Raw genomic sequence first — 24,773 nt, 5'->3', positions numbered from 1 at the left:
GCATGGAAAAGGTAACATGCATGTTTGCTGTCTTTTGAGCACAGGCATTTGTTGACATTTGGTTGCACACATCTTGTGAACAAGGTAAACATGCATGACCTTATCATATTTGTTTATTTTACACCACTATTTCAAGCTGGGACTGCGACCATGCTGCTTCTTGTTTGATCTGTTCTACTCTGGTATTGATGTCCACTTAGTTACTCTTTCAAAATAATACCTGTAATAACGTGGCAGTATATCTTAATAATACCCTTATTAAATGAGAATGTACCTAAACAATTCAAAGTTTGTACATAATGTCTTGGCCTGCTAACTGAATGGGAGGCACTACTGTGTTAAGAACATGGTGTTTAGCAGCAGAAATCCTGTTGGCAGTCTCATGAATGAGGTTTTTCAAGAGAGAGATTTTGTGTGGGATCTGCTAGTTCATAACTTATAGAATTGAATCAACAAAGAATATGGCAAAAGGGTGTTTTGTGGGCCAATTCTGCCCCTTTTCACAGGTAAACACCCTGGTTACCACTTTTTAAAGTTACGAAAGAGACTACAATATAATTAATACAAGTAAATGCATTTTGTCACAGCCTTGGCCACTATAATTTGTAGAAGAGAAAACTGTGTTCCCTATACAATATAATTTTCACGCTGTTAGTGACCTTGGCCATAGGGAGCAGCAATGCCTCTCTTTAACTCTGACCTGCAATGTGGACCAGCAGCTGCATTTCTTTTGCTATTCTGTGTGCACTCTGTTGCCTGCTACAGAATTCATCCCACTTAAATTTAGTTACCTTTGCACACGCTAAGGATTCTTGCATTCAGAATCCTGTACTCGCTAGGGAAAGAGGGAAACCTTCAGGTATGAAATAGATGTGCTGACTCTGCCTCTCTAGGGAACCTAAAGGTGTAATTCAAGTTTGGTAACTGGCTTTTTGAAGTTAGTGGGATTAATTGCACCCCTGAATTTTATATAAGAAATTTGTCTTGAATGCCTGAAATGAGTAAAATCCACATTTGTAAGCATATTTAGTATGAGATTAGAATGTGTGTTTATATACTTTTCAAAGTAATAATGCCTATAGCATTTGAAAGTTGGGTAAGAATTGAATTGATTTTGAGATCCAACTTGAGCGCTAAATTCCGGAGGTTTGGTGAAGAATTGAGAATATGTTTCTCCTTTAATTGATTAAAAGTTTACATTTGCTTCTCTCAGGCTATGGATCAAAATAAGAATTAAATACTTGCACTCATCCTTTTACAAAATAAAAAAAAATAGTTGATGCTGATTTTATGTTACTGTTCTGTGTAATTGTGCTGACTGAAAGTGCTTGAAGAAAACTTTTTGTAAACTGTTGTATTGGTGGGTATTACTGTGGATAAACCATCTGTACACCCTTTTGTAATGGTGTATGGATTCCAGATAAATGTGCATGCAATTCTTCCATCACTGGATTTCTTCTCTTACATTTTAATAGATTGCCCATTCCTGCACACCTGAATAACAGCTTATGTTTTGTCTTGTCATTTCCTTGAAGTTTGGAGAAGAGGTATATTTTCCAGAAAAATTTCTGTCAAGAAAAAATACTAACAAGTACTGCATTATAAAAGAACTAATGTGTAATATACATCATCATACATGAGAAATGAATGAAATTTATTCTGTACAACATTTCGTATAAGTGTCACACAGAATCTTGCTGCACAACAAAGCACATGAGTTCATTTTGGGTATTTGGAGAAAGTTCTAAAATGCACATTGAAGTTGCTATAGAAGTTGTGCATTGACCCTAGTTACAGCTGAATTCCAAACTACAAGTCTTGACTGGAGGTCAAGTACCACACAGCAAAGGAAATGGTCTTGGAAGTAATTTTGAAAGGCATTAAGATGAACCTGTTAATAATTCTCAGGTATTTGTGTACCTCTTACAAACCTGTGTTTTCTTCCTTTCTAACTGAGGAAAAGTAATTTCAGGTTTGAGTGGGGTGGGGTTATTTTTCATGTATGGGTCTCTTGCCCCCTGCCCTCCTCTGCCATTTTCTGGCATCTGCCTACTGTAACCTTCGTCATTTTTCTATTGATAAAGTGGAGTACTAATCATGTATAACTTATGTTTCATTATTAGTTTATTTAATCCTGAATGGATTTTTGAGAAAACAAATGAGTCAGAGAAGGAATGCAGCAGAATCCAGCATTTCTCTTGCATAGAACAGTTTGTTCAAAGTAGTGTGTGTGTATATGTATATATTTTTAAGAACATGCGTCCTGATATTCTCAGATCACAGAAATGGAAAATATAATGGGCTCTCTGTATCTCGACAGAAATATAGTTTTACTGGTATATGTAATAAATGTCTCATTTTTTGTGGACCCCACTCTTGGAAATAAGCCTGTCTTCTATGTATTCCTGTGATCTGGGGACTTCAAAATGTGATTTACATCAAATAAGAAAATTGTCCAAATGAAGCACTATTTCTGCACTGACAATCCATCAGTCTGCAGTTATGGTTCCATTTTCCAGTGTCTTCACCCTCATTTTTTTAGAGCATGCTGCTTGTAACACCAAGATTGTGAGTTCCATCCCCATGAGGGCCATTCCCTTAAGGGTTGAATTGATGATCCTTGTTGAGTCCCTTCCAACTCAGAATATGCTGTGGTTCTGTGATTCATTATTGACTTTAGCTGCATGTACAGACTTAGTCTTACAGACATGGCTGTAGAAGCAAGAACATCTGTTAATGATAACACATATATCATTGCAGAATCTGCATTTTAAGATCTTAGCCAGCTAACTCTGTATTTTGAAAACTTTAAAGAAATATGTGGATTTTATGTGATAATAGAGGTCTTCAATTTGTAAACTGTATTTGTCTCCTTAGTCTCCCCAAGCATCTGTAAAGTGATTAACATAATCATGCATTGTTTACATAATGGAATTGCAGAATGCTTCCTGGTTTTCCTTAAAATAGCCACTTCTCCTCACACACACCTGGCTCGTGTTCACTTAGGTTAAAAAAAAGGCACCCCTAGATGAGAATACTTAAACTTAACGATACACATTAAAGAAATCCAAGCCTTTTATTAACTAATTGAACTTCATTGGATACTAAATGTGGACTTTGAAGTCATCTTTAGAGTATTGACATTCTTTTAAGAACATCTAAATGTATGGCTACAAACTGAAACTAAGTATTATGAGCTACCCTTAGAGTATCAGTGCCCAAGACATGCAGCATTTAATCCTCTATTATGGTGCAATAAGCCTCATTTTTCTTGGATGACATTTAATGAATGTAATGGCAGTCCATCATAGGTTGCTTCATAGGTTACTATATGTCACAGATAATGATCTTCACACAGACAAGATTCCTTCAATCCTTGTTCCTGGATATTATTTCCTGTCCAATTACATCTAGTAATTCTGCTTTCAACTTCTGTCCTGCAAATTTCCCTTGCTTCATGTTGTGTTAATTTCATCCATTTGTTATATGTATTTTGAAAGTAAATAATGGTTATGTTGAGTTCCAAGGGCCATAAGCAATCAGGTATCAATCACCTTGTGCTCATTGCTGTTTAATTGTAAAATGATGCATCAGGCTCAAAAACTGTGTGCTATTAAAAGACTCTGGAACAAAAAAGGGAGTCATGGGAATGTTGCTCTTTTAAGTAATTGTGATATTATTATGTACAAGCCTTCTCATGTTTAAAAAAACTACTCTGGAACAGTTCTGACATAGTTCAGATCTTAAGGATGCAATGTTCAAGCATGAACCAGCAGAGCAGGATTCATAAAACAAATTGTCCTGTACTGCCTGTCTTTTTGGACCTCTGTTTTCCTCTTCTTCTCATTTTGTTTAAGGTCCAGTGCAGGTCACTCAAGGACTTTTCCACAGTGTTTTAGTGTCTCTTTAATTTATGGAGTGTCTGGGATGAGAGAATGGCTGTTATTCATTCCCATCATATCTGGTTTTGGACAGGTGAGAGCACCTGGACAGACATTTGCATGATCAGAGTCAACTGTGGTATAACCTAGAGAATGTGCTGTTTATAGTACAGAGTATTTGATTAAAAATAAAATCAGTATAGAGTGCAGATGAAAAGTCAGGGTTGTACTGGGCTTATATCCCTCCTGTAGAGGTGATCTGAAAATCACGTCATAACTGTTGTGGTTTGTAACTTTGGTGAATGTATTGAATGTTTATTAAAAACCATCTGCTGTGCTCATATGAATTTGAGTTCATACTATGATTTCTATGTTGCTACATGGCATTTACAATACTTTTTCTACTTGAACTACATTAATAGAATTTTGAGTTCATATTATAATGTTAAGGCTAAAGATGACACTGAACTTTAATTTTTATTCACTTTGTTTCACAAACATCTACACTTGTAATCATATTTGAAACAAGACCTTTTCACAGGTAGGTGTGCCCTTGAAGTTGGCACATCTTGTTCACATGACTAATGAGACTCACAAAGCACTGTTGCTTTTACATGATTGATGCTTCCTCTGAGCATTAGTGGCCTGGGAACTCTTTGACATGGATGCCCTGTATTCAGCCTGCTGCATGCTGCTTGCCTGAAATTGTGCTTGTGTTTATCCTGGATTTGAAAGGCTTCTCCTGTTTCCCCAAGAGCTATCCCTTTCTCTCTAGCAATCACTATTTACAACAGAACAGTAATCTTTGAAGCAGTGCTGGTAATTATAAGTAGGCAGCATTTGGGCAGGTGTGCTTGGTGTGGCAGCATTAGGCAGCTGCAGCCAGAGGACCAGCTGTTGGCCAGATGTTGGCTTGCTGAGCTGCACAGCTGGATCCTGCCCACGGCAGCACGGCTTCTGCTGCCCAGAGAGGAGGGGCAAGGTGGCAGGTCAGAGCTGGGGTTTCTGGGGAGTCCTTGGAGCAGCCCCACTCAGAGCTGTGCCAGTGTCTGGATTTAAGGGTGCAGATCAGCAGTGTGAGAGGATACAATACATAGGCTTGGCTTGCTACAGACCTTCTCTGGCTCTGGAAATCACTGGCGAGTTGACAACCTACTTGTGTTTATTTATAATAAGCATTTTTGTATCCTGGTGATCCAAATGTAATTCCACATTGCTAATTTCATCTGTATTTTATAATAGTTTTGGTGTGTTTAGTTGTTTAACATAGCAGTTTATAAGTGGCAATAAATTAGCAAATTTGTGTTATACTTGCAAATTTGTTCAGAACTTTAAATGAAGTGTTAGTAATCTTCACAGGATTACAATGTAAACTTTGGAGAAACATGAGGAAGTAGATCCATGCTTGCAATTTAAAAAACAAATTGAAAAGACAAATTGAAAAGGAATCAATATTCAAAACGTTTTGAATCCCAAGGGCCTTATTTGTGATTTCTGCAACCCTTGGTTGGAGGAATACTATTCAACTTAAAGAACTGATAGATCATATCATTGATGATGATGATATAATCCTTATTATTAAATAAGGATTATAGTGGGGCAATGATTTCTAAGTTTTCTAATTTGTGCTACAATTTGCTTTTCACATATGCATAAAGAATTCATATTTTTGTAAAGTACTTCCTATCTGGTGTTTTGTACACAAAATCCAATTCACTTTGTAAAAGGAAAAATGGACTATTCTTTTCTCTTTCTTTTCTCACAGAAATGTCAACAAATCTGTTTCTTTTGGTCAGGAATTAATAAGGAAAAAATCCTGAAACATATGAATTAGCTTTTTATTTTTATAGAATTTTAATGATGAGATGAAAAAACAGTTTTAGGTGATAAAAGTTAATCAGCAATGAGCAAAGGAGTGCTGCTTGTGTGTCCCACAAACTGCTCTTCGTCATGTCACTCTGTGGATTTTTTTTTGCACTCTAGATATCTACTTAATCTTATTGTCACTATGGCAACAATAAAACCTTAAATCTCTTGTTCTTCCTATTAAATATATCACTATGTTAGAGATGGCATTTATCTGTGAATTTATCAATAGGAAACTCAATACTAATTTCTTTTTTGAAAAAAGGACCAAAAGATGATCATGTCAGCTTTGTCAGCCTCAGCTGGAAAAGAGTCCATGTATTATATTTATCACTCTAGTTCTTATAACAAATAGGTGCTTTATTATTAAAGTGAAAAATGTTAATAATCTGTCTTCCTGCAAAAGCAACATGTGAACATTGTGTTACTTGTAAAATGTCTACTCTGTGCACACTGCTGCTTGTTTTATTCAAGTGCAGGGGTTGATAAGTGCTGCTAACTGCCTTTTAGGTAGCTGTATTCTCTTTCCTGACTTTCTGTGGTCATTAGAAACAGTGATCTTGAAATCTTGTGCTCTCTTCACTGACTCAGGGTTGAAGGGTCCTGTTTTCCTGGGGACAAATAGGAATATATATACTTTTTTTAAAAGCTGTTGGTTGTTGTTTAGTTTTAGACTGTCAAGTGTGAAGGGTGTTGCAGTGGATTCTCACTCAAGTTCCTGTACTGAAAAATGTTTGCAATGATATGTTCAACTTTAAGAGGAAAAAAAACCAACTTCCTCTCCTTTCTTCCTGCTATGTTTCTTTAGCTTCTGTCATAATAGCAATTGATATGAATAAGAGATATATGGCAGAGAGGAAAGCTGTATCATTGGATTGTTTCCTTGTTGTAGGTTAACAAAGCCCTTGTCATTTGCGGATTGTGTTGGGGATGAATTGCCATGGGGATGGGAAGCCGCGTATGATCCCCAGATTGGTGTGTACTACATTGACCACATAAACCGTAAGTACTTTTTGGTTTGCCACATTGGTTATAAAAGACAACTCATCTTGATTAGACTCAGAATTCTTGATTAGAATCAAAATGCTGGGGAAAATTTGCCCTTTGGTATAACATTATTGGCTTTAAAATGTTTACAAGAAAATTGGTACAAAATGGCTATGTGTGTTTCTTTGTATGTTTCTAATTGCATGGTAATTATGTCTAAACCGTGTAAAACTAGCAAAATGTGAAATACAATGCTACTTAGGCCTACTGAAATGAATATATTCCTGAAAGCATTTCTATTTTCTCTTTATATATTTATTACTCCATATTGATATGTTTTTCTATTTTCCCAGAAATAGTCTTTAACAGCACAATAGCAAAGGTTCTATTTGAGATCAACACCTGAATCTAGGTATGTGCATCTGTGCTAGCAGTACCTATACTTAACTAAAAATTAGAAGGTATCTACAGGCATTTCAGTGCTTAAAGTTAGCAGAGGCAGCTGCACAAGGTCAGTAGGTGTGGCATGGACAGTAAGAGACCAGTGGCCTTCTGAATGGCATCTGAAATGTAAGGGCAAGTGAATCCACCCTGCCTTGTCTAAGCCACTTTTGCAGTCACTAGATCTCTAGTCAGTCCAGTTGGTATAATATAAAATGTGATGTAGCTGACTGGTTTCTATCTGCTTTGCAGATGAGATGATTTAACCTCCTTTGGATGGGTTGGACTAGAACTCTGATAACTAGAATGGGACATTAGATATCAGCTATGCTTGTTGAGCACCTGCATATAGACACCTAATATTGAACTATATCCCACCCAATAATCTAATTTGTGCTCTTACTTAAAAAGCCTTGCTTTGCAATGAGAGTCCTCTGATCTTACATATAGTATTAAGACACTCATGAACATTTAAATATATAAGCATCCTTGGTTAAATTCAAAAGGTGAAGAAAGTAAAGGATTTTCTTCTGAATCTAAACGCAAATATCAGCTTAAACTTGTCTCTAAATTCTGCTTTGGCCAAAATTATAGGGCATATACAGTAAAATTTTGAGAGCCAAATTGCATTTCTGGGTGTTTTGAGAGTGCTTTTAGATCACTGTGCCCTGATAATTATGCTCTTTTTATTTTATGTATGTTGAAAATTTTTAATTCGTTCTAAAAACCTCTTGTAGCTTTGTTGCCAGTTTTTTTTTTGGTTTTTTTTAAAAGAAAGAATTTAAATGCTTTCTTTACTCTTAAATGTTGTTCCTATGCATTGAAAGTGAATTCCTTAATATTCGTGGTTTGAAATTTTGGGATACTTAAAGGTAATTTCCATCCCTTGTTTGTTCAGTAGTGCACTTGATCCTCTTACATTAATATACGTATTCCTTTGTAGCAATTTCAATGAAATTTATTTCATAAAGTGCTGTATTTTAGTTTTGTACACTGTATCTTGCACAGTGTTTTGGTGAGAGTAGTCTTCAGTTGCTGGGTGGTAAACTGCCTAAGAATCTTACAAGTATGTAATTTGTTTGATGCACCAGATATGGAGATTATAACTTCTACTTCATCTGACTAGAGTACATGCAATGTTTTGATGCTATTGAAATCTCTGGTATGGAGGTCACTTGAAATTAGTGGAGAAAAGCCTTTCTAGAAAACAGTTTTTGTGTCTGCTTAGTGCTTTATTAGTTTTGTAACAAGGTAGATGTGCAGAGTATGCCTTTTTGGATTTGAACTGTTACAATTTCCTGTCAGGACAGTGGCTGTGTTAGAACAAGGAAGACTCTTTTACTCTTTTGGAAGTGGTTTTGTTAATTCTCTCTGCTACTGGACAAAGAAGCCAAATGAGGGAGAAAAACTGTACCTACTGCTAGGAGGAATAACAAATGGATAGATGCCTGAAAAACAGGTTGCATAAAGTAGAATTTCAGGACTCATAAACAGCAGCTTGAGGGATAGCACCTTGGGAAGAAATCTGCTCCCATGTGTTAGGTAGGGAGAGGTGACTAACGATGCTTCATGTTCACTGCTGTCTGGCTGGATTTATTTCAGCAAAATGTTTGAGGGGTGGCCCACTGAGTCTCTCCTTTTGCATTCCATAATTAATTATTCTGAAGAACTTCTCTCTTATCTGTCCTTTTCTTCGTTTATTTTTCTAGTGTTGTTCCTACTGTGCGACTCTGTACAAAGCTACATTTGATCCAGCTGTGAAGTTTCAGGTTGTCCGCAGGACTTGGACCAGTTTTACTATGATGTCTCCAATTTTGTTGCATTTCTCAAACCAGCCCAGTGAGCTATGGATGAGCAGGTTGTTACTCATGGTTGTCCCCTCCTTTTCTGTAAAAATTTGAGGTTGAAAATGTTAAGGGTGGAGTTTCCATTAATGATCAGATAGGTACTTACTGCAGTGGATATTGACAAAACTCCCTAATAATTTAGAGGAAGCAATACTAGACTGCACCTTGCAAAACTACTACTGAATTTTTATAAAGTAATTTTTTTTTTCAAAAAGTATGTGAATCAGTGTGCATATTATTTTTTTCAAATTTTTTCAATTTTTTCAAACTTTCCTCATCTGTGCAATTATTTGTCTTGATCTTTTTTATTCCCTTCTCTCACATAAACCTGAGAAAAGCCTACTCTTCTCTTCTGCAGAGGGTTGAGAGTTGTCTGTGAGGAGTTTGAGAATGTAGAACAATCCCTCAGATTCTTTTGGTGTCAATATGTTTAAGGATAATTTAGTTTTATTATAATCTCACATTTTCTGTATTTTCTATATTTAATTTTTTCACCCCCAAATACAGTTTGGGTTTTTCAACAGCCTTAAAGCTTTCTCATCATCCTTTTGGATGATGTAACCCACTTTGAAAAGTACTGACTGAGGTAATTATTTTATGAATATATTACCCCAATTAGGAGTTTTAATGGGATGCCTTCAGCTTCAAGGGAGACCAGATTACAGGCCATCTGGCAAGGCAGAACATGCATATGATCTGGGTAGCTAATACTGTAAGAACGTAAATACTTACCCTGTGCCTCAGTAGCACCCTTTGTTAGAGGATGACTGAAAGGATATTACTTGGTAGGCAGGGCCTGAGGAGTTTGTTTTGTGCAAGATCCTTATTACTGTGGTTTGGGAGAGGCCAAAGGTTTTACGATTTGTGCTGTTGACTCCTATAATCATTATTGCATACCTGTTCTCATGTGTTCATCTATTTCAGCTAATTTGCTAACATTTACTAATTTTTGTAAACAACATAGTTAGAAATGCAAGGCAATACTAAAAGTAACACATAAGTATTACTCCACTTTATTTCATATATCTGCAGGTGAAGTCATCACTTTCTAATTTTTTCTAATTCTTCTGCAGAGTTTTCCACATCAAGCATTAAGTGTCTGAGATGTAAACATTTATGTTTTCAGAGCTTGGATTTGCAAACACCATTAAGCTGATATAATCTTTGAAAGTATTGGTCCTGCTCTATTGTTACCTCTGTCCTTTTGTTCTGTCTCTGCAATGTTTTTGCTTATACTGCCATGAACACTTGCATGGCCAGACAGTGAATCAGATCAGGGAGCCGATTCAAGTTGAAACTAATCTGGTATTGGGGAAAAAAAAAAAAAGTTGCTATTTGTTCTCCCTTCCACACCTCTATTTATGCAAGCACAAAAAGGAAGGTGATCTGGGGATATGAATGAACAGTCAGGTGGAAGACATGGAGGATAGCTATTTTTCATAGTAGCAGTGGTTAAAGTTTTGAAATTACTCCCTTGAATTTTCATCTGTTCCATGCTAGAAAACAGTTTTGACTTTGAGGCTGTGATTTCCAGGTGCACTTCTCAGGTGGTGGTGGCAGCTGAAGTAACAGTCATTGCTTGATCCAGTTCCTGTCCCCACATTGTGTCCGCACGAGGATATGCAGTAAACATGAACAACAGGGAAGTGCTCTTATCCCTGAGGTGTGAGTTGTTTTCCACCTCCTCTGCCTTCCCCCAGCTGCTCAGGTTTTCTGATCTGGATCAGTCTATGTATATTTAGATGGACAGTTATGGAGGTAATGGCAGAAAGAAAAGGAAACTTCTGGTTTGATGTGCATGGTCTCAGGGGATCCCGTACTGCGACAAGTTCTGCCTTGCCTTCAGTGGCCTATCTGTTCCTAAATAACTTACCCCATTTACTTTCACTTCTTATCTTCTCAGGTAAGTCTCAGGAATAACAAGGCAAATGGTTGTTTTCTTCATTGCATTGATCTAGTTAACTCATAAAACAAATACTCAGCTGTTAGTAACGTTTAGTGGCAAAGGTAGCAGAATGGCAGTGAGTGACAGCATTTAAAAGATAATGACAGGAAGGAGTAGTTTTTCCTAGCCCTGTACTAAGTATGATGATTCTTCTCTCTGAACTCCCCAGCAGTTTTTTTCAAAATGGAGTTGGACAACTATTTTCTCTGCTTCTGCAGCTCCTCCCTACTTAATTTTAACTGTCCCTTTTGGAAGCATGAATGCACCTTTCCCAGAAATATCCTTCTATCACTGTTTAATTCACAAAGAAAAGGAAAATTAAGTCAGTCATGCTAAAAACAAAACAACAAAACAACAACAACAACAAAAAAGTGAAAATACCAGCTATTTACACTGTTTCACACTTGCAGCACAATGTTTTAACTATAGCAGTTCTGTTTCTTGTTGTAATCTTAAAGGTTTTCATGCTAGTTTGTGCTTGTGCAACTTGTGGACAGACTGCTCCAGCCTGGGAGTCTAGTACATCTGTATCTATGAAAGTAGGACAAATTGATTTTCAGAAAAGGAAGAGTGTGAAAATCCCACCATGAGTCTGTAATTACCAATAGCTTGAGGGAGTCAAATGGCATATCATCACAAATGTGCCCTGTTTGTTCCCATGACCTACCACCATCTTCTAAGCAAGTGTTGGCATGCAATCAATTGTGAAGACTCTTTGCTGTCAGCAAATGCACATGGCAGACACACAAGTGTGATATGTCTTACCCTGAATCTTTTTTGTAGGTATTTTCTCTGCATTCTGGCTGTAGGAAGGAATTAGAGTAATCTCGTGTATGCTGTCTACAGAAGGAGGCCTCAAGTAGTGAAGGCTCTGGATAAAAGATGGCTTTACCTGCTGGCATTTATGTAAAGATCATATTTGCATCTTTTTCTTATGTCTTTGTCCTGCTAGCCTTAGCAGCAGAACATTACCTGCTTGCTTGATAATGTAAAACAAAATCCTCAAGAGTTTCTACTGCGTTTCACTTTGAAATATATAATCATATTCTGCCCAATTTCAAGAGGAAACTAATAGTAAAAATCTTTGAATTAATCTTTTTTGGAAATCTGCTCATACTTGGAGAGTATGGCTTGAAAAAGTTCTCATTTTCTCTCATTGCCCAGATTCAACCACAAAATTATTTAATGGAAAAGTGAAGAAAGTGTCTGGAAGAGAGGGGTCACTTTTTGTGTGAAAGTTTGATGGCAGGAAACAAACTGTAGAGAAGTCAGTTTTGAACATACTCTAAATAATCTAGTTTTCATCCATGTCTCTCTTTAGAACCCCTATTATATTTAATTATGTGATAGAATGTGATTTTCTTTGAGTATCCAGCAATGTGTTAAATCATTTTTAATATGTCATCTTTTTGGCTTGCCTGGTCTTACTAAAACTGCTGTCTCTGTAATATGCAATTCTTTATTTTTTATGTACCTATTGAACAAAAATGTCAGTATGAAATGATGCAATAGTTACTTGTGAAACCTTCCACAAATTTTTGAGTACAGATTGCTTTTGTTGTTGTTTGAATTTTAATTGCAAGTATTTTAAAAAAAGGGGGGCGGGGAGAGGGAAGGAATAAGAAAAAAAAAATCAGAAAGCATTTGCCATGTAAACAATAAAGTATATTCCTTAAGACAGTCTAGTAACACTTGGTTATTCTCCCTGAAACTAGCAAAAGTACTGGAGGATTGAAAGCCAGTTTGTTTATCAAGTAATGTGAGATATACTTGTAGAATAAACATATCCATAGTGATTACATAATGTTGTTGATAAAATTGCTTTCATCAACTCACTTAGCTAACTTATACCATCCTGTGGTAGCTGGTATCCAATAACATTTTTCCTCTTTTGATATTATATGTCAAAGGGTTGTTCTTGGTTTTGTTGTACCATCTTGAGACATTTTTGTGTAAGTTACCATTAAAATGTTGTTTCTCCTTTGCTGTGCCTGGCCCTAGTTTGGTTTGCCTGCACCCTTAACTAAGAGCTTGCCCTTAGGATGCAGTAGGATGCTTTGAAGGTATCTCCTTCTCAAACCACCTCCATGGAATAGGATGTAATCCTGCCAAAGCAAAATTCTTGAGGGCTGTTGAAAAACCAGTCTGTATTTAGCTTGCACACTTTCTTCAGCAGCTAGGTTCAGGAGAAGTTCCAATGATGAGGGATCCTGAGTGTAGTCAGTCAGCTGTTGTGTTTAGGGGTTTGAGGTCTAAACAACTCCCTTGAAGGTGATGTTTGTTTTGCTGGAAGGGGTAGTCCTGCAATTATTATGCAAGATAACCAAAGATGTCAGGTGTAGTGGAGTTATGTTTCCATCACTTACTGTTTCAGGCAGAGAAATTGCCACCTTGACACAGAGTATCGAGCTCAACCATGACAGGGAGCAGTTCTGCACCAGTCACAGCTACCCTTTTCAGTGCTCAGCCACTGCAGTTCTGTTGCCTCCTGACTGGTGGTCCAGATTTCCAGGTTTAGGAATATTCCTGGAAGTTACTATGTCAGGGAGAAGGTACACAGTATTGATGAGTAGATCCATATTTAAGAATGCAATGAATTACTAGATCTGTAAGTAGGCTTACTGATGCCAGAAAAAAGATCTTTCCCCAGCTGGGCTGTTCTTTGTACTTCGTACTGGCTCACTGGACCTTTGATAACATTATTTTTGATAACATGTCACAACTCACCCAACTTACTAGCACATGATGTATCTCCCTTCATGTAATCTTCTAGACACAAGTAGTGTTTGGGTGGGCTTAGTACGTCAGATAGACTGGTGGATTGAATAAGTACCAGACTGTGTAGAGAGAACATGTGAATGTCTAATGGTGGGGATTGTGGATTTGATGTGACATGGTAGAAACCATCACTGACAAAAAAGAGAGCTATTACACAGCTCCAGCTGGGGCATGCAACTCTCTCCTGTTCTCCTTCCTACAGATCTTAGGTCTCTGGTCTTCATTTCTTGCCAGGTCAGCTGATTTCCCTTGGAATAGCCTCTCTTCTGAGATGGTGATTCTCCAACAGTTACAAACTGAAATAACGTGGGCATATATTTAAACAGATGAGAATTCTCTCTTAAAAATTAAAAGCGTATCATTGTTTTGTCTCCTCTTGGCGTATATGTGCTCTCCTCAAGTAGCAATCTAGCATATCTGGCTTGTTTTTTTTAAAGGTACTTCTTGAGAGGATTTGTTCTCTAACTGTGTTGCCTGAATGCAACTGTGTCTGACTGAACACAGCTTACATGTGTGCTGTTCTAGAGCCAGTTGACGCTGTTATTTTTTTTGCCAAGGGGAGATGTTGGAAAACTATTGCTTCCACATATTGTTAATCCTGTAGTAAAATGTCCAATTCTCTTATGTCTAGCAGTGGGGCGTCAGGGAGCCATTCCCTTCCCAGTGAGATTGTCTAGTGGGATTTTAATTCCATTTATTTTAGGGAAATAAGATGTACTGCTGATAAAGTAATAGTTTCCTTCTGTTTAAGTAGACTGTAAAAATTTGGCAGAACTTCTTGATAGCAGACTGGAATGTAACATGTGAAAATATCTCATTTTAAAAAAATTGGCATGTCTGACTCTCACCTGTATCCAATGTATAATATATATCCTATGTGTAATTACAAAGACATGCATAATATTGCTGCCCTTGAGGCATGATCTTGCCAAAAGAACAAACAAAATTTCCAAGACATAAAGTCAGTCCTGACATTTTGATTTTGAATTAATTGTTCTGGCCAGATTTTTTTTTTTTTCCTGAGTGTAAGTGTATCAAACTTTGCTGTCAGTGAGCCAGGAAGAGTGCATTTCATGAATAGCAGTGTGATTAAAGCCAGCACAGCTTCCTCTTCTATGTTACAGGGCTGTGTTCATTTCAGTGACAGGAGTGTCCTTGGGTGGAGTGTGCCATCTGCCATTTGTGTGGTTCCACTGGGTGAGACCACAGAATTTTCCCCCAGTGTGGGTAGTCACCCAGACCTTTAAAAATAGGAGGAAATAAACTGCTTGTTAATTTGAGTATTTTAATAAATTTATTAATTTATGCACTTGCATTAATTTGTTTCAAGTTTAATTAATTGGTTTTAAATTAAGTTGTCTTACTATAATTGAGTATTTTTGCTTTGCAAGAACCTTTGCTTACTTGATGCTATATCCAGGTCAAATTAGAAAAAAGTAACCTGAGTATTATGCACACTGTCATCCTCTTCTTTCTGTTACTATGGATCATTATTTTTGCATTGTGATTGGATAGAGAAACTTGATATACACAATTGGTTTTTTAATCTAAGTTGTGCTCTTCATAGAGCCTGATGAAGCCTAATTGTTTAAAGATCCATTTGAAGTAGATTCCTTTAACTCATACCTAAGTTTTTGCAGGAAATGTTGGAGCGGCCCTGCCAAGAGAAGGTTGTTTGTTCTTTTTCCACTGTTGATTTTTGAAGTCCAGTTTGCATTTTCTAGAACAGATGCAGCTCTACAGCTCTGTCTAGCGTTCATTACCAATGCTCACTCCTTACCTGAGGAGCAGAAATAACATCTGTTCTTCTGGCTAGCTGGCAAACTGCTGCACTATTCGTATCTGCTGCAGACAGGGTTATAGGGCATCCTGTTGCAGTCACCAGTGGGAACATTTATCTGCCTTAGAAAAGAAATGAGATCTCCCTGCTTTATTTTACATTAGCTGTTGAATAATAACAGGAGGAAAAAGTTTGGATGTTCTTTGTGGTTTAAATCTCACTCTGGTTTAAGCATGAAAGGCTTCACAACTCATTTTCAAATGTTCAGGAAACTTTTCCCTCAATTACTTGCATATAACTATCCCAATAATATTCTTGTGTGTACAAGTTTGACCTTAACAGCAGGTGCTTGAAACATTCTTGTCCAAGGAAAAAAATCCTTATCTTTTCTGAGGCTTTACTCTGAGAAGTATAAATATTTGTTTTTGAAAGAGTGTTTCTTTAAAAAAAATTATTGGCTCTTGGAAGGTATATGTGCTTAAATGAACATACTTTTCAGTGCTACATTTTAAAATGTAGTGCTACAGAACCAGAAATATCATCCATAGTTCTGTCTTTGGGGTTTTTTCCCTCTATGGAGTAAACCTACAGAGATAGATGAAAATAGAGATAACTGAAAAGTATAGATAACAAACATATGGTGTTGTTAGACAGGCACATGTTTTTACAAATATGTACATACACACACACACACACACACACACACACACATATATATATATGAACAACTTGCCAGACAAGAGAGCAAGAGAGATGCATTTTTGGGTTTTCCAATTCATATATTTAAGAAGAGTACAGAGTAAAATTCTTCAGAGTCTTCTCTGTTTGGTAAAAGTTGAGTACAATTCTAGGACAGTCATTCCATACTGCTTTGCTTTTTCCATGGTAATGTATTTTCACAACTGAGCACTTGTTCCAGAATAAATACATGCAGTTAGAATTGACTGAGAGTAATTTGACCAGCATGTACTTACACATGCAAATACTCAAACGTTGGTATGCTGGCTAGTGTGCATTTTTTTTAAATGCAGGGTCACCTTTAACTCATTTATGACTGTCAGTATAAAAGACGCTAGCTCATATAATCATAGTATTGTTTTGTACTTGCAGCTTGGAGACACAAAAAGGAAATGTTTGTATTTGTCAGCAATGGCAAATAATGTGCTGTTGATCAGCTTTGTCCTTCTCTTGCAGTCACAAGGACAGGGCATCTGTAGGCCACGCTTTAGAACTCTGCGGGCTACGTTTGGTCTTTGGGCTGCATGTTGAGCAATCCTCACTTAAAACCTACAAAGCAATTACCTACAACATGCTCGAAGATGAGACCTTACAATCTTGTAAGATTATTTGGTGTCTGCTGGTTGTACTCTTAAAACACAATCACATCATTACATTCATCTAAAAAACCACCATAACTACATTTATCGTATTTGATCACTGACCCATGAGAATTCTGCTTCATGCTCTTCAACCTGCTTCACAAAAAAGGACAACTCTGGAAACCAGCACTTCTTATCTTGTGTAAATAACTGTGAATGTGCAGTGTGTTAAAGCACAACAACAATAAGTGGGCACCGATAGGAACATGTGTTGACCATTTAGGAGAGAAAACGTATTGATTTGCTTCTTTATGTGCTCAATATATTTGTGTGAAAGAGCAGGTGGCTACAAGGATGTATGTGTGTCTGTAGCTATAGTTAGGTTTTTTTGAGAGAGTGTTCCTGTTGGGGTTATTGGAAAACCAACTGTGTATAAAGCATTTCTGCTTTAATCTTTTATGTGCCACGGTTGGGTTTATATGGGTTATACTCTCTATGCATTCATTGTGCACATCCAAGAAATGCCTTTCCCAAGTAGAAATGTCACATTTTTAAATGGTGGAGGGAATGTGTTTGTGTATTTAATTGTTTTTAAATGCATCAGTAGTTCCATAGAGATTGTCAGTTTAGGATTCTACAGGGTTTGTTTTATGGGATGCTGCTTTTTCTTTGTATGACTTTCTGTTATTGTGATATTAACAAGAGAAAATGCTTTTGAAAAACAGGTAGTTAGTCACTATTAGAAATTGTTATTAACCAGATCCTGTCCTTATCAGCTTTTGCTGTTACAAAATATGTTTTCTTACGTGAAAGAGTGCCTTCTTCCAAGAGTGCACTTCAGCTGCAGTTTAGAGCAATCACGTTGGTTCGGCTGCAGTTCTTTTTTCTCACCACATCTTCAGCCACTTGTTCCCATTTCCCCCCCTTCCTTGATTCCCACAGTAAAGCAATTCAGAGGACTAAAGTGGCAGAAATCTAACCCAGAGAATAAATGTGCCTCCTACTTTTGCAGGAAAATTCTGAAGCAAATACTTTACACTTAAATATTTTGGTACTGAATGTTACCTTTTATCTCTGTAGATCTATGCATATTTACAGCATGTAACTTAGGAAAAGTGGTGCACATTTGCATTTAGATTTCAGACTTCTCATGGCTATGCCTTATGAGAATATTTTTGTACATAGTACAGCTTTAAAGGAAGAATATTTATCGTACAGCTTCAAAAAGTGCTGAACCAAGTCAGGAAATATTGACAAGTTTGAACATTCAAACCATATATAATCCTCTTAGTATGTTTGCATTAGAAATAAAATCTAAAAATCTTCAGTTAGATCGATATTATGTCACATCTCTGTTATGTCTGATCCTCTTGTCTATGTATCCTGTGCAAGTCTGTGTTGTGCATGGCTGCTGGACTTGAAATGTTACCTGAAGCTCTTTGTAAATTAAAGGCTCGATCCAGCCTACTCGTTTTAATTACCTGAGCAGTCAGTGAAAAGAAGGATGCACCTCAAAAAAGCAGTTTGGTCCCACATATCTTGGGCACCTGCCTTCGGGAGCTGGAAGTGCTCTCTGAGGGCAGCCCTGTCTGTCTATTGGCCATAAAAGACAGTTGTGTGTTGGATCAGATGTCTAGCAGGCATAGGGACACAGGTGAGGTGGGCTGGAGAGTTAATGATCTCTTAGTTCCATTAGAGGGGGAAAGATAAAATTTATTTTATAGAGTGAAAGGAGAGAGAAAACCACTAAAAACATGAATAACATATGACTGGAAAAATAATGAAGTGGGGAGGAAGGGAATTGAAAAAATGTAATAGCTAAGATTGCTTTTCGTTTTTGTTCAGAAATGCATTGTTTAGGATGGTGTTGAAAGACTTTGTTGATCCTATTATTTCCAAATACTCTGATGCAAAAGATATTTTCTTTTTGAACTTTAGGATGTTGCTAATACCAAATTGACAACAGGGGAATGATCTGCATAAGCATTTGCCTTTTTTACTCTAATTCCTAATTTTGCAACTGATCCCTTGAATTCTGTTTCTTACATACACTGTGGTGGCAGAGGAAGTGAAGCATCTGCTTAGTAACCAAAGGCAAACTATGGTTTAGACTGCTCTAACTGTGAATTCCAGGCAAAGAAGCAATTTTAGTTGTCAATGGGTTTCAGCAGAGGTCTCTTTAAATAATTTCTTTCTCTCCTATAAAGAAACAACACAAATAGAAGATCCCAGGAAACAATGGCGGCAAGAACAAGAGAGAATGTTAAAAGATTACCTTACAATAGCCCAGGATGCTCTCAGTACCCAGAAGGAACTGTACCAGGTGAAAGAACAGAGGCTAGCACTTGCACTGGATGAGTATGTACGGCTGAATGGTGCCTACAAGGAAAAATCAAGCTCTCGTACAAGCTGTAAGTACAGTAGAGAACACAATGTAACTTCTTTGATCCCTGCCTTGCAGGGGATCCTGTTTCTCTTTAGGAGAACTTTTCAAGGTTTGCTAGGACCGTCTTGTATACTCCGGCTTTTTTAGAGTTAGCATCCCTACATTATTTATTTATTTAAGATAAATATATTCTGCTGGAGATAATCCTCTTCTCTCTGATACAATTGAACTCCTTTGAGCCATGATTTAGAACAGTTGGCTCTGAAATGTATTTTATCATGCAGTTTGTTGAGACAAAGCTTTGCCAAATCTACATTCAAGGTGAATAGGATCTCTTGCCTTCCTGGCTGCGTGCTGAAGTGACCCTTCAGTGTTGACAGGTGTCTGCAGTAGACCAAGAAGGAAATGTGTTTCTGATTTATAAGAAGAGCAGACAGTAATTTTGTAGCGTGTGTGCTGTGACCAGGGGTGGAGGATAGATACATGTTGTTGTCCTGGCAGGGAATCAGCATCTGGAAAAGCACTGTCAGAGGCCTGTTACTGGCCAAACACCTCTGTTAGCAGTAGTGTCTGAAAGGAGCATGTACATCTGTGGAAGAACTGAGACTTCTGAATAAATCATCTGGTTTCCTGAGATCTCCTTAGAAATTATAACTTTCAGGAAGAAAGTGATTGCAAGATGGCTCAGCTAGAAGAATAGGAACAGAGTAAGGAATAGGAAGTCAGGGAGAATGAGGTTCTACTTAAGGATCCTGGGATAAGTAAAGGGGGAGAGATACCATATAGTGGTAGGGGGTAAAAAGGGGAAAATTTTGATTATTCAGTGATTATTGCCATGCTGCAATGATGACTACTCTAGAAAAGGCTAGATTTTAAAGCATTATATGTTTTTGAGAATATTGTAGGGTTTTGATCAGTGTGGATTCATCAAGAAAGGGACTAATTAGTGATCTGAAAGTAGTTAAATATTTGTCCTTTTTATCTTTTTTAAAAAGTGTTTTCAGGCTCTTCATCAAGTACAAAGTATGACCCTGACATTCTGAAGGCTGAAATCTCCACTACAAGATTAAGGGTGAGAGTCCTTAACTCATGTTCATTTGAATTCTGTCTGCCAAGTTTATGATTAAAGAATAAACATAGCTTGAACTAGCAGATGTATCTTGTACCCTGGTATTGAAACCTCCTCATATTCTAATGAGATACCATTCAGAGGTTTAAAATTAATTTTTAAAGCTGTGTCTGGTGCTTTCAGATAACACTTTTTCGGGAACCTTTGACAGATATTCTAATTAGATGTAGGTTTAAATAAATATTATAATTATTTTTAATTGTATGCCTTTGTTTTCTGAAGGAAGAGTAAAAATAGAAAAGTAGTAGGCTGCGGTGAGCTGCAGCTAGATGACTGTTTTTACACAATCTTTCTTCTATGAGAAATGCATCATTAGCTGCTTGAACTGCCTCAGAAGTTTCTGTTGGTTTGAAAAATAATTTTCAATATTGGTGCGAAACCCAAAATGGAGCAGTTCAGATCAAAGGATGAAAGTCTGTGTTTCAATTTTGAAATTGCTCTTGAACACAAATCCATAGATTTGGTCAGCTATGTTCAGTATGGTCAGTAACAAACTCTATAGAAAGAACTTTCATTCACAGGTTAGTCCCTAGTGAATTTATCTTGAATGGGGAAGAAATGGTGTGGAAGACATTTAAAATATTTATAGGAATTTAATTTATTTCAGCTGTGGCATATAATGCTTTATGGATAGTCTAAACTTTCTGTAATTAATAATGAAAATAATTAGATCAAAGCTCACATGTTAAAAAGATAGCACCTCACAGCACAGTTCTCCCATGTGGGCTAAAACACAGACTCTGGGGGAGCAGAAGCAGCACAAGTGACAGCATTTAGTCAGCTCTTCCTTTGCCCTCTTCTGGTTTGTGCACAGAGCAGCACTCACAGAAGCCTCAGAGAGTAACATCTTCCTTCACCTGCAGTAAGAGTTGTGATTAGGAAGCTAAACAATTCATGTCTGAAAGGAACTGTCGAATAGCTCATTAAACTTTTAAAACACAGTGTAAATCGGGGATGGAATGTACTCAAAAACTCATGTCTGGATGTTGCCCTCCTGACTACACCTGTTTATCCTTACCAGTCTCAATTTGTAGTCCCTTATCCATTAAGGCAAAGGAATGGTGATCAGTGAAGGAACTTACTGAAATACTGGAAGTGGGAAGAATGTAAGCTTAGTAGGGGGAATCAAAGGCAGTAAGGACCCGATCAGGAACAAGAAAGAAGAAAGAAGGCAATAGCTTCTTTCTAAAATTAGTGGAGCAGCAACAGATATTTCCTTTGGCAAGGCAATCACTGGTATATTTAGGAAATGGACAATATTGTTGAAGACCAAAACGCATGATGAAATTTATAGTCATCTACTTGTCAAGTGGGGAAAATTCGGGCATGGTCCTGTGCTCACTTTTTCCCATTAGCATTGACTGCAGATCTAAAAATTGCTCACCAAGGTGAGAGTCAGGCTTGTTTATCACAGTAATTAGCTTTTTGGAGGTGCTTTCCTCTCTTCATTGTTTCTTGAGTCAAGGAGCCTAATATCTTGCTGGTTCCCAACACCTGATTTATTGGCATTGCATAGTCCTGCATATGTGCCTAAAATAGGTGACCTGGATCTTGTCTGCAGAGTTTAGAAGGGTGCAGTCCAAGAGTATCTGTATCAGCATAAAGTGTGTGGTCATCCAAAGCCACTGGATATGAAAATTGAGATAAGAAAAAGTGGAACCCTGTGATGCTAGGGCTGGAGATTGGTTGTCATGGAGATGGCAAGAGAGGTATGGCTATTACCACAGTTTGCCCTTATTTGAATGTTTGAAGATGCTTGCTAATGTGCTAGCTTTGGGCATTTTGCAGTATATGCATGCATGGACCTAATGAGAAACAAAGTCATTAGTAAGCTGCCAGCCAGCTACTTAGATTTTGCACTTTGTTAGATCAGTTGTACTAAACCTATCAGATACTAAACAGTATCTGAGGCTTACTGGTATCATCAGGTTAATGGTGGCTGGAGGAGGAAACAGCATTCGAGGAAGTTCTGAATTGGCCTTTGGCCTTTTCCTTGTTAGCTCTGTGTAATAGCCATGTGTGTGGAGCCTTCTGGATACATAAACTGCCTGTTGTGCAATATGTCATGGAGAAAATATGACAGAAATCAGTCACCTGTTAAATTAAATGAGAAGAAATATTTTTCTCACCAGACTAAAATTGTGGGATTGCATCCTGCAGTAGACATTTTGAGTGGGGCCATTTGGGGTCTTAATTAGCAATCAGCAAGATAACTCAAACAGCACTAAGCATATGTGATCACAATACATTTTATGCACATGCAGCAAATGAGTAGGAAATGCACTTTTATAAAATAACAAGGGGTGGAGGGGCTGGGGAAGATGGCCATGTTGTTCCATTAGGATTTGAGTGCAGGGAATAGAAAGGGGTTAGCACTTCACTGCTTGAAGATGTGGTTAGGAGTAGGAAAGACAGATCTGTCAGATGACTGAAGATGATGTGCAGGTGAGGGTGAATGTTAGAACAGTTGAAGAGTGGTGTGAAAAAGGAGGAATTATATGAAAGTTTTGAAGGAGAAGACAAGGAGCCTAAGAATAGTTTAATGCAGGGATGATGCAGTAAACACAGAGGCTATATTACGATGTAGGTCACATCCTTCTAGGATAATGCACCCAACTCACATTTCTTGATAGTGAAATGATGATGAAGAACAGCAGAGGACACACAGAAGATGATCTTGAGGAAAAATGTAAGAGTTTGTGAGAAATCCAATCTGAGTTGAAATCAAGTATGCCTTCTGTTATTAATATAAATACACGTTTCTGATTTTGAAGGGGATGGAAAAATTCAGACTTGTTTCATATTTTACACATCACTTTAGCTGGAACACAGAGGTGATATCTGTTCATTTTCCTTAACCTTCATCAGAACACTTGAGAAATTATTCTTTGAGTTTTCATACTAGTCAAGGAGAAAATAGCTGAGGAGCACTGAATGTATACTTGGAGAAATTGTCTATTTGTCATGCTAACTATTCAGTATGGTCAAAATAAAAACAGTTTTCTGTCAAATAAAGCAACTAGTGATGATAATATGATAGTTTCCAAAAGCCTGAACATAACTTCTCAACCAGAGAACAGATTTTGCTTTGAAGAAAATGGAGATTAAAAGCATTTTATTTCTGTCATAGAAAATACATTAGCCAGAAACTGCAAGCTGGAATGTTGAAGTATCATTCATAACCCCCTACAAAGAATGAGTAAATCACTAGTTATTTTAGAAATGTAAAGCATTTTAAGTCTCTTGGAGAGCTGCAGCAGCTGCTGTTCCTGAGCACTTTTAGTTATCTGGCATGCTGGGAATCATACTTTTTTAAAAGAAATTATTCTTTTAAATTATTATTATTTTTATTTGAAGAATATCAGCAAGTAGGAAGTCTAAGGGGATATGGATACAAAATATCTTGAAGGCATATTTTCATATTCATTTCAGTAAGTTCATTATATTAGTATAATAAATTTTTCAAGAGTTGAATATCTGAGGAGTTTATAAAAACAAGCAAGAATTTTACGGAGGTGACAACAATGGACTTCTGGCTTTTTCTTTTTTCATCTTAATGATTGGAAAATTAGAAAGCCTAACAATATCTGGCTAGTATGTAGAGTTGAAATGAGCCAGCTGTAGATGTATAAATACCAAAATCTTGGACTCCACGCTTGAAGGAGGCATTTGTCTCTATGGGTATGTTGATGATTAATTTGTGTTTAGGTACATTCATTTTTAGGTGGTTCCTAAAACTTTGTTTCATACATTTGGGAAATATGACATTGAAAATTAAATGCAGGATTTTTAAATTTAATCTTGATTCATAAATATTTTGTAATGTACTCATATCTGCTGACATCTCAAATAGCAATATTAAGGTTAAGAAGCAATTGACCATGCACATTTAGGGAAAGAAGGGAATATCTTTCCAAAGACATTTTTATTAAATAGGCACATATATTTGTGATTCACATGTCTTTAGTGATTGTTGTATTTGGATTAAATAAGTGTGAATTATATATTTTGGGATCTAGTGTCTGTAAAGCTTTAAAAGAATGGATGGTTCCTAGGGAAAAAAAGAGTCCATTTTGTCTTTTACAGTGCAAATGACTGAACAGCTTCCAGGAATTATAAAGTGAAAATATAATAAAACTAAAAGTAAACAGGCATGTCCCTGTAGGACAGTTGGAATGCATGCTTAACAAGTGAGAAGTAAATTACTTGTTAAAGTTCTCTCAGGTTTAATAACACAGTGTGGTATCAATACAAATAAGGAATGTGATTTAATCTGCTTGTGTCCCTTTAATACTAAAGCATGTTGCCCATAGACATCAGGAAGAGATAAGACCCTTTTTTTTTTAATGTGTGTCAGTAGAGCAATTTACTCTTCTTCTCTCATCTGATGTAGTGCATACTTTAATTGTTTAAA

At 37.0% G+C, this 24,773-nt stretch overlaps 1 protein-coding gene across 5 annotated transcripts in view; it reads left to right on the top strand.

The window, feature by feature from the left end:
- Nucleotides 1-24,773, top strand: part of WWC2 (WW and C2 domain containing 2) — a 95,982-nt gene that overhangs the window by 28,854 nt on the left and 42,355 nt on the right. Inside the window, exons 2-6 of one of the 5 annotated variants that reach the window (XM_072928344.1) lie at nucleotides 6,640-6,749; nucleotides 7,088-7,146; nucleotides 8,885-9,033; nucleotides 19,052-19,255; nucleotides 20,226-20,302. In XM_072928344.1, coding sequence (XP_072784445.1) covers nucleotides 19,105-19,255; nucleotides 20,226-20,302 — 228 coding nt within the window. In that variant the 5' untranslated portion in view covers nucleotides 6,640-6,749; nucleotides 7,088-7,146; nucleotides 8,885-9,033; nucleotides 19,052-19,104. Of the gene's footprint in view, nucleotides 1-6,639; nucleotides 6,750-7,087; nucleotides 7,147-8,884; nucleotides 9,034-16,719; nucleotides 16,863-19,051; nucleotides 19,256-20,225; nucleotides 20,303-24,773 lie in introns of those variants that run through there. The other 4 variants (XM_072928347.1, XM_072928346.1, XM_072928345.1 and 1 more) reach the window with 4 other exon arrangements.

This window comes from Taeniopygia guttata, chromosome 4 (assembly GCF_048771995.1).
Source record: "Taeniopygia guttata chromosome 4, bTaeGut7.mat, whole genome shotgun sequence".
Lineage (NCBI taxonomy): Eukaryota > Metazoa > Chordata > Aves > Passeriformes > Estrildidae > Taeniopygia > Taeniopygia guttata.
This window is presented reverse-complemented; position numbering and strand designations above follow the sequence as displayed.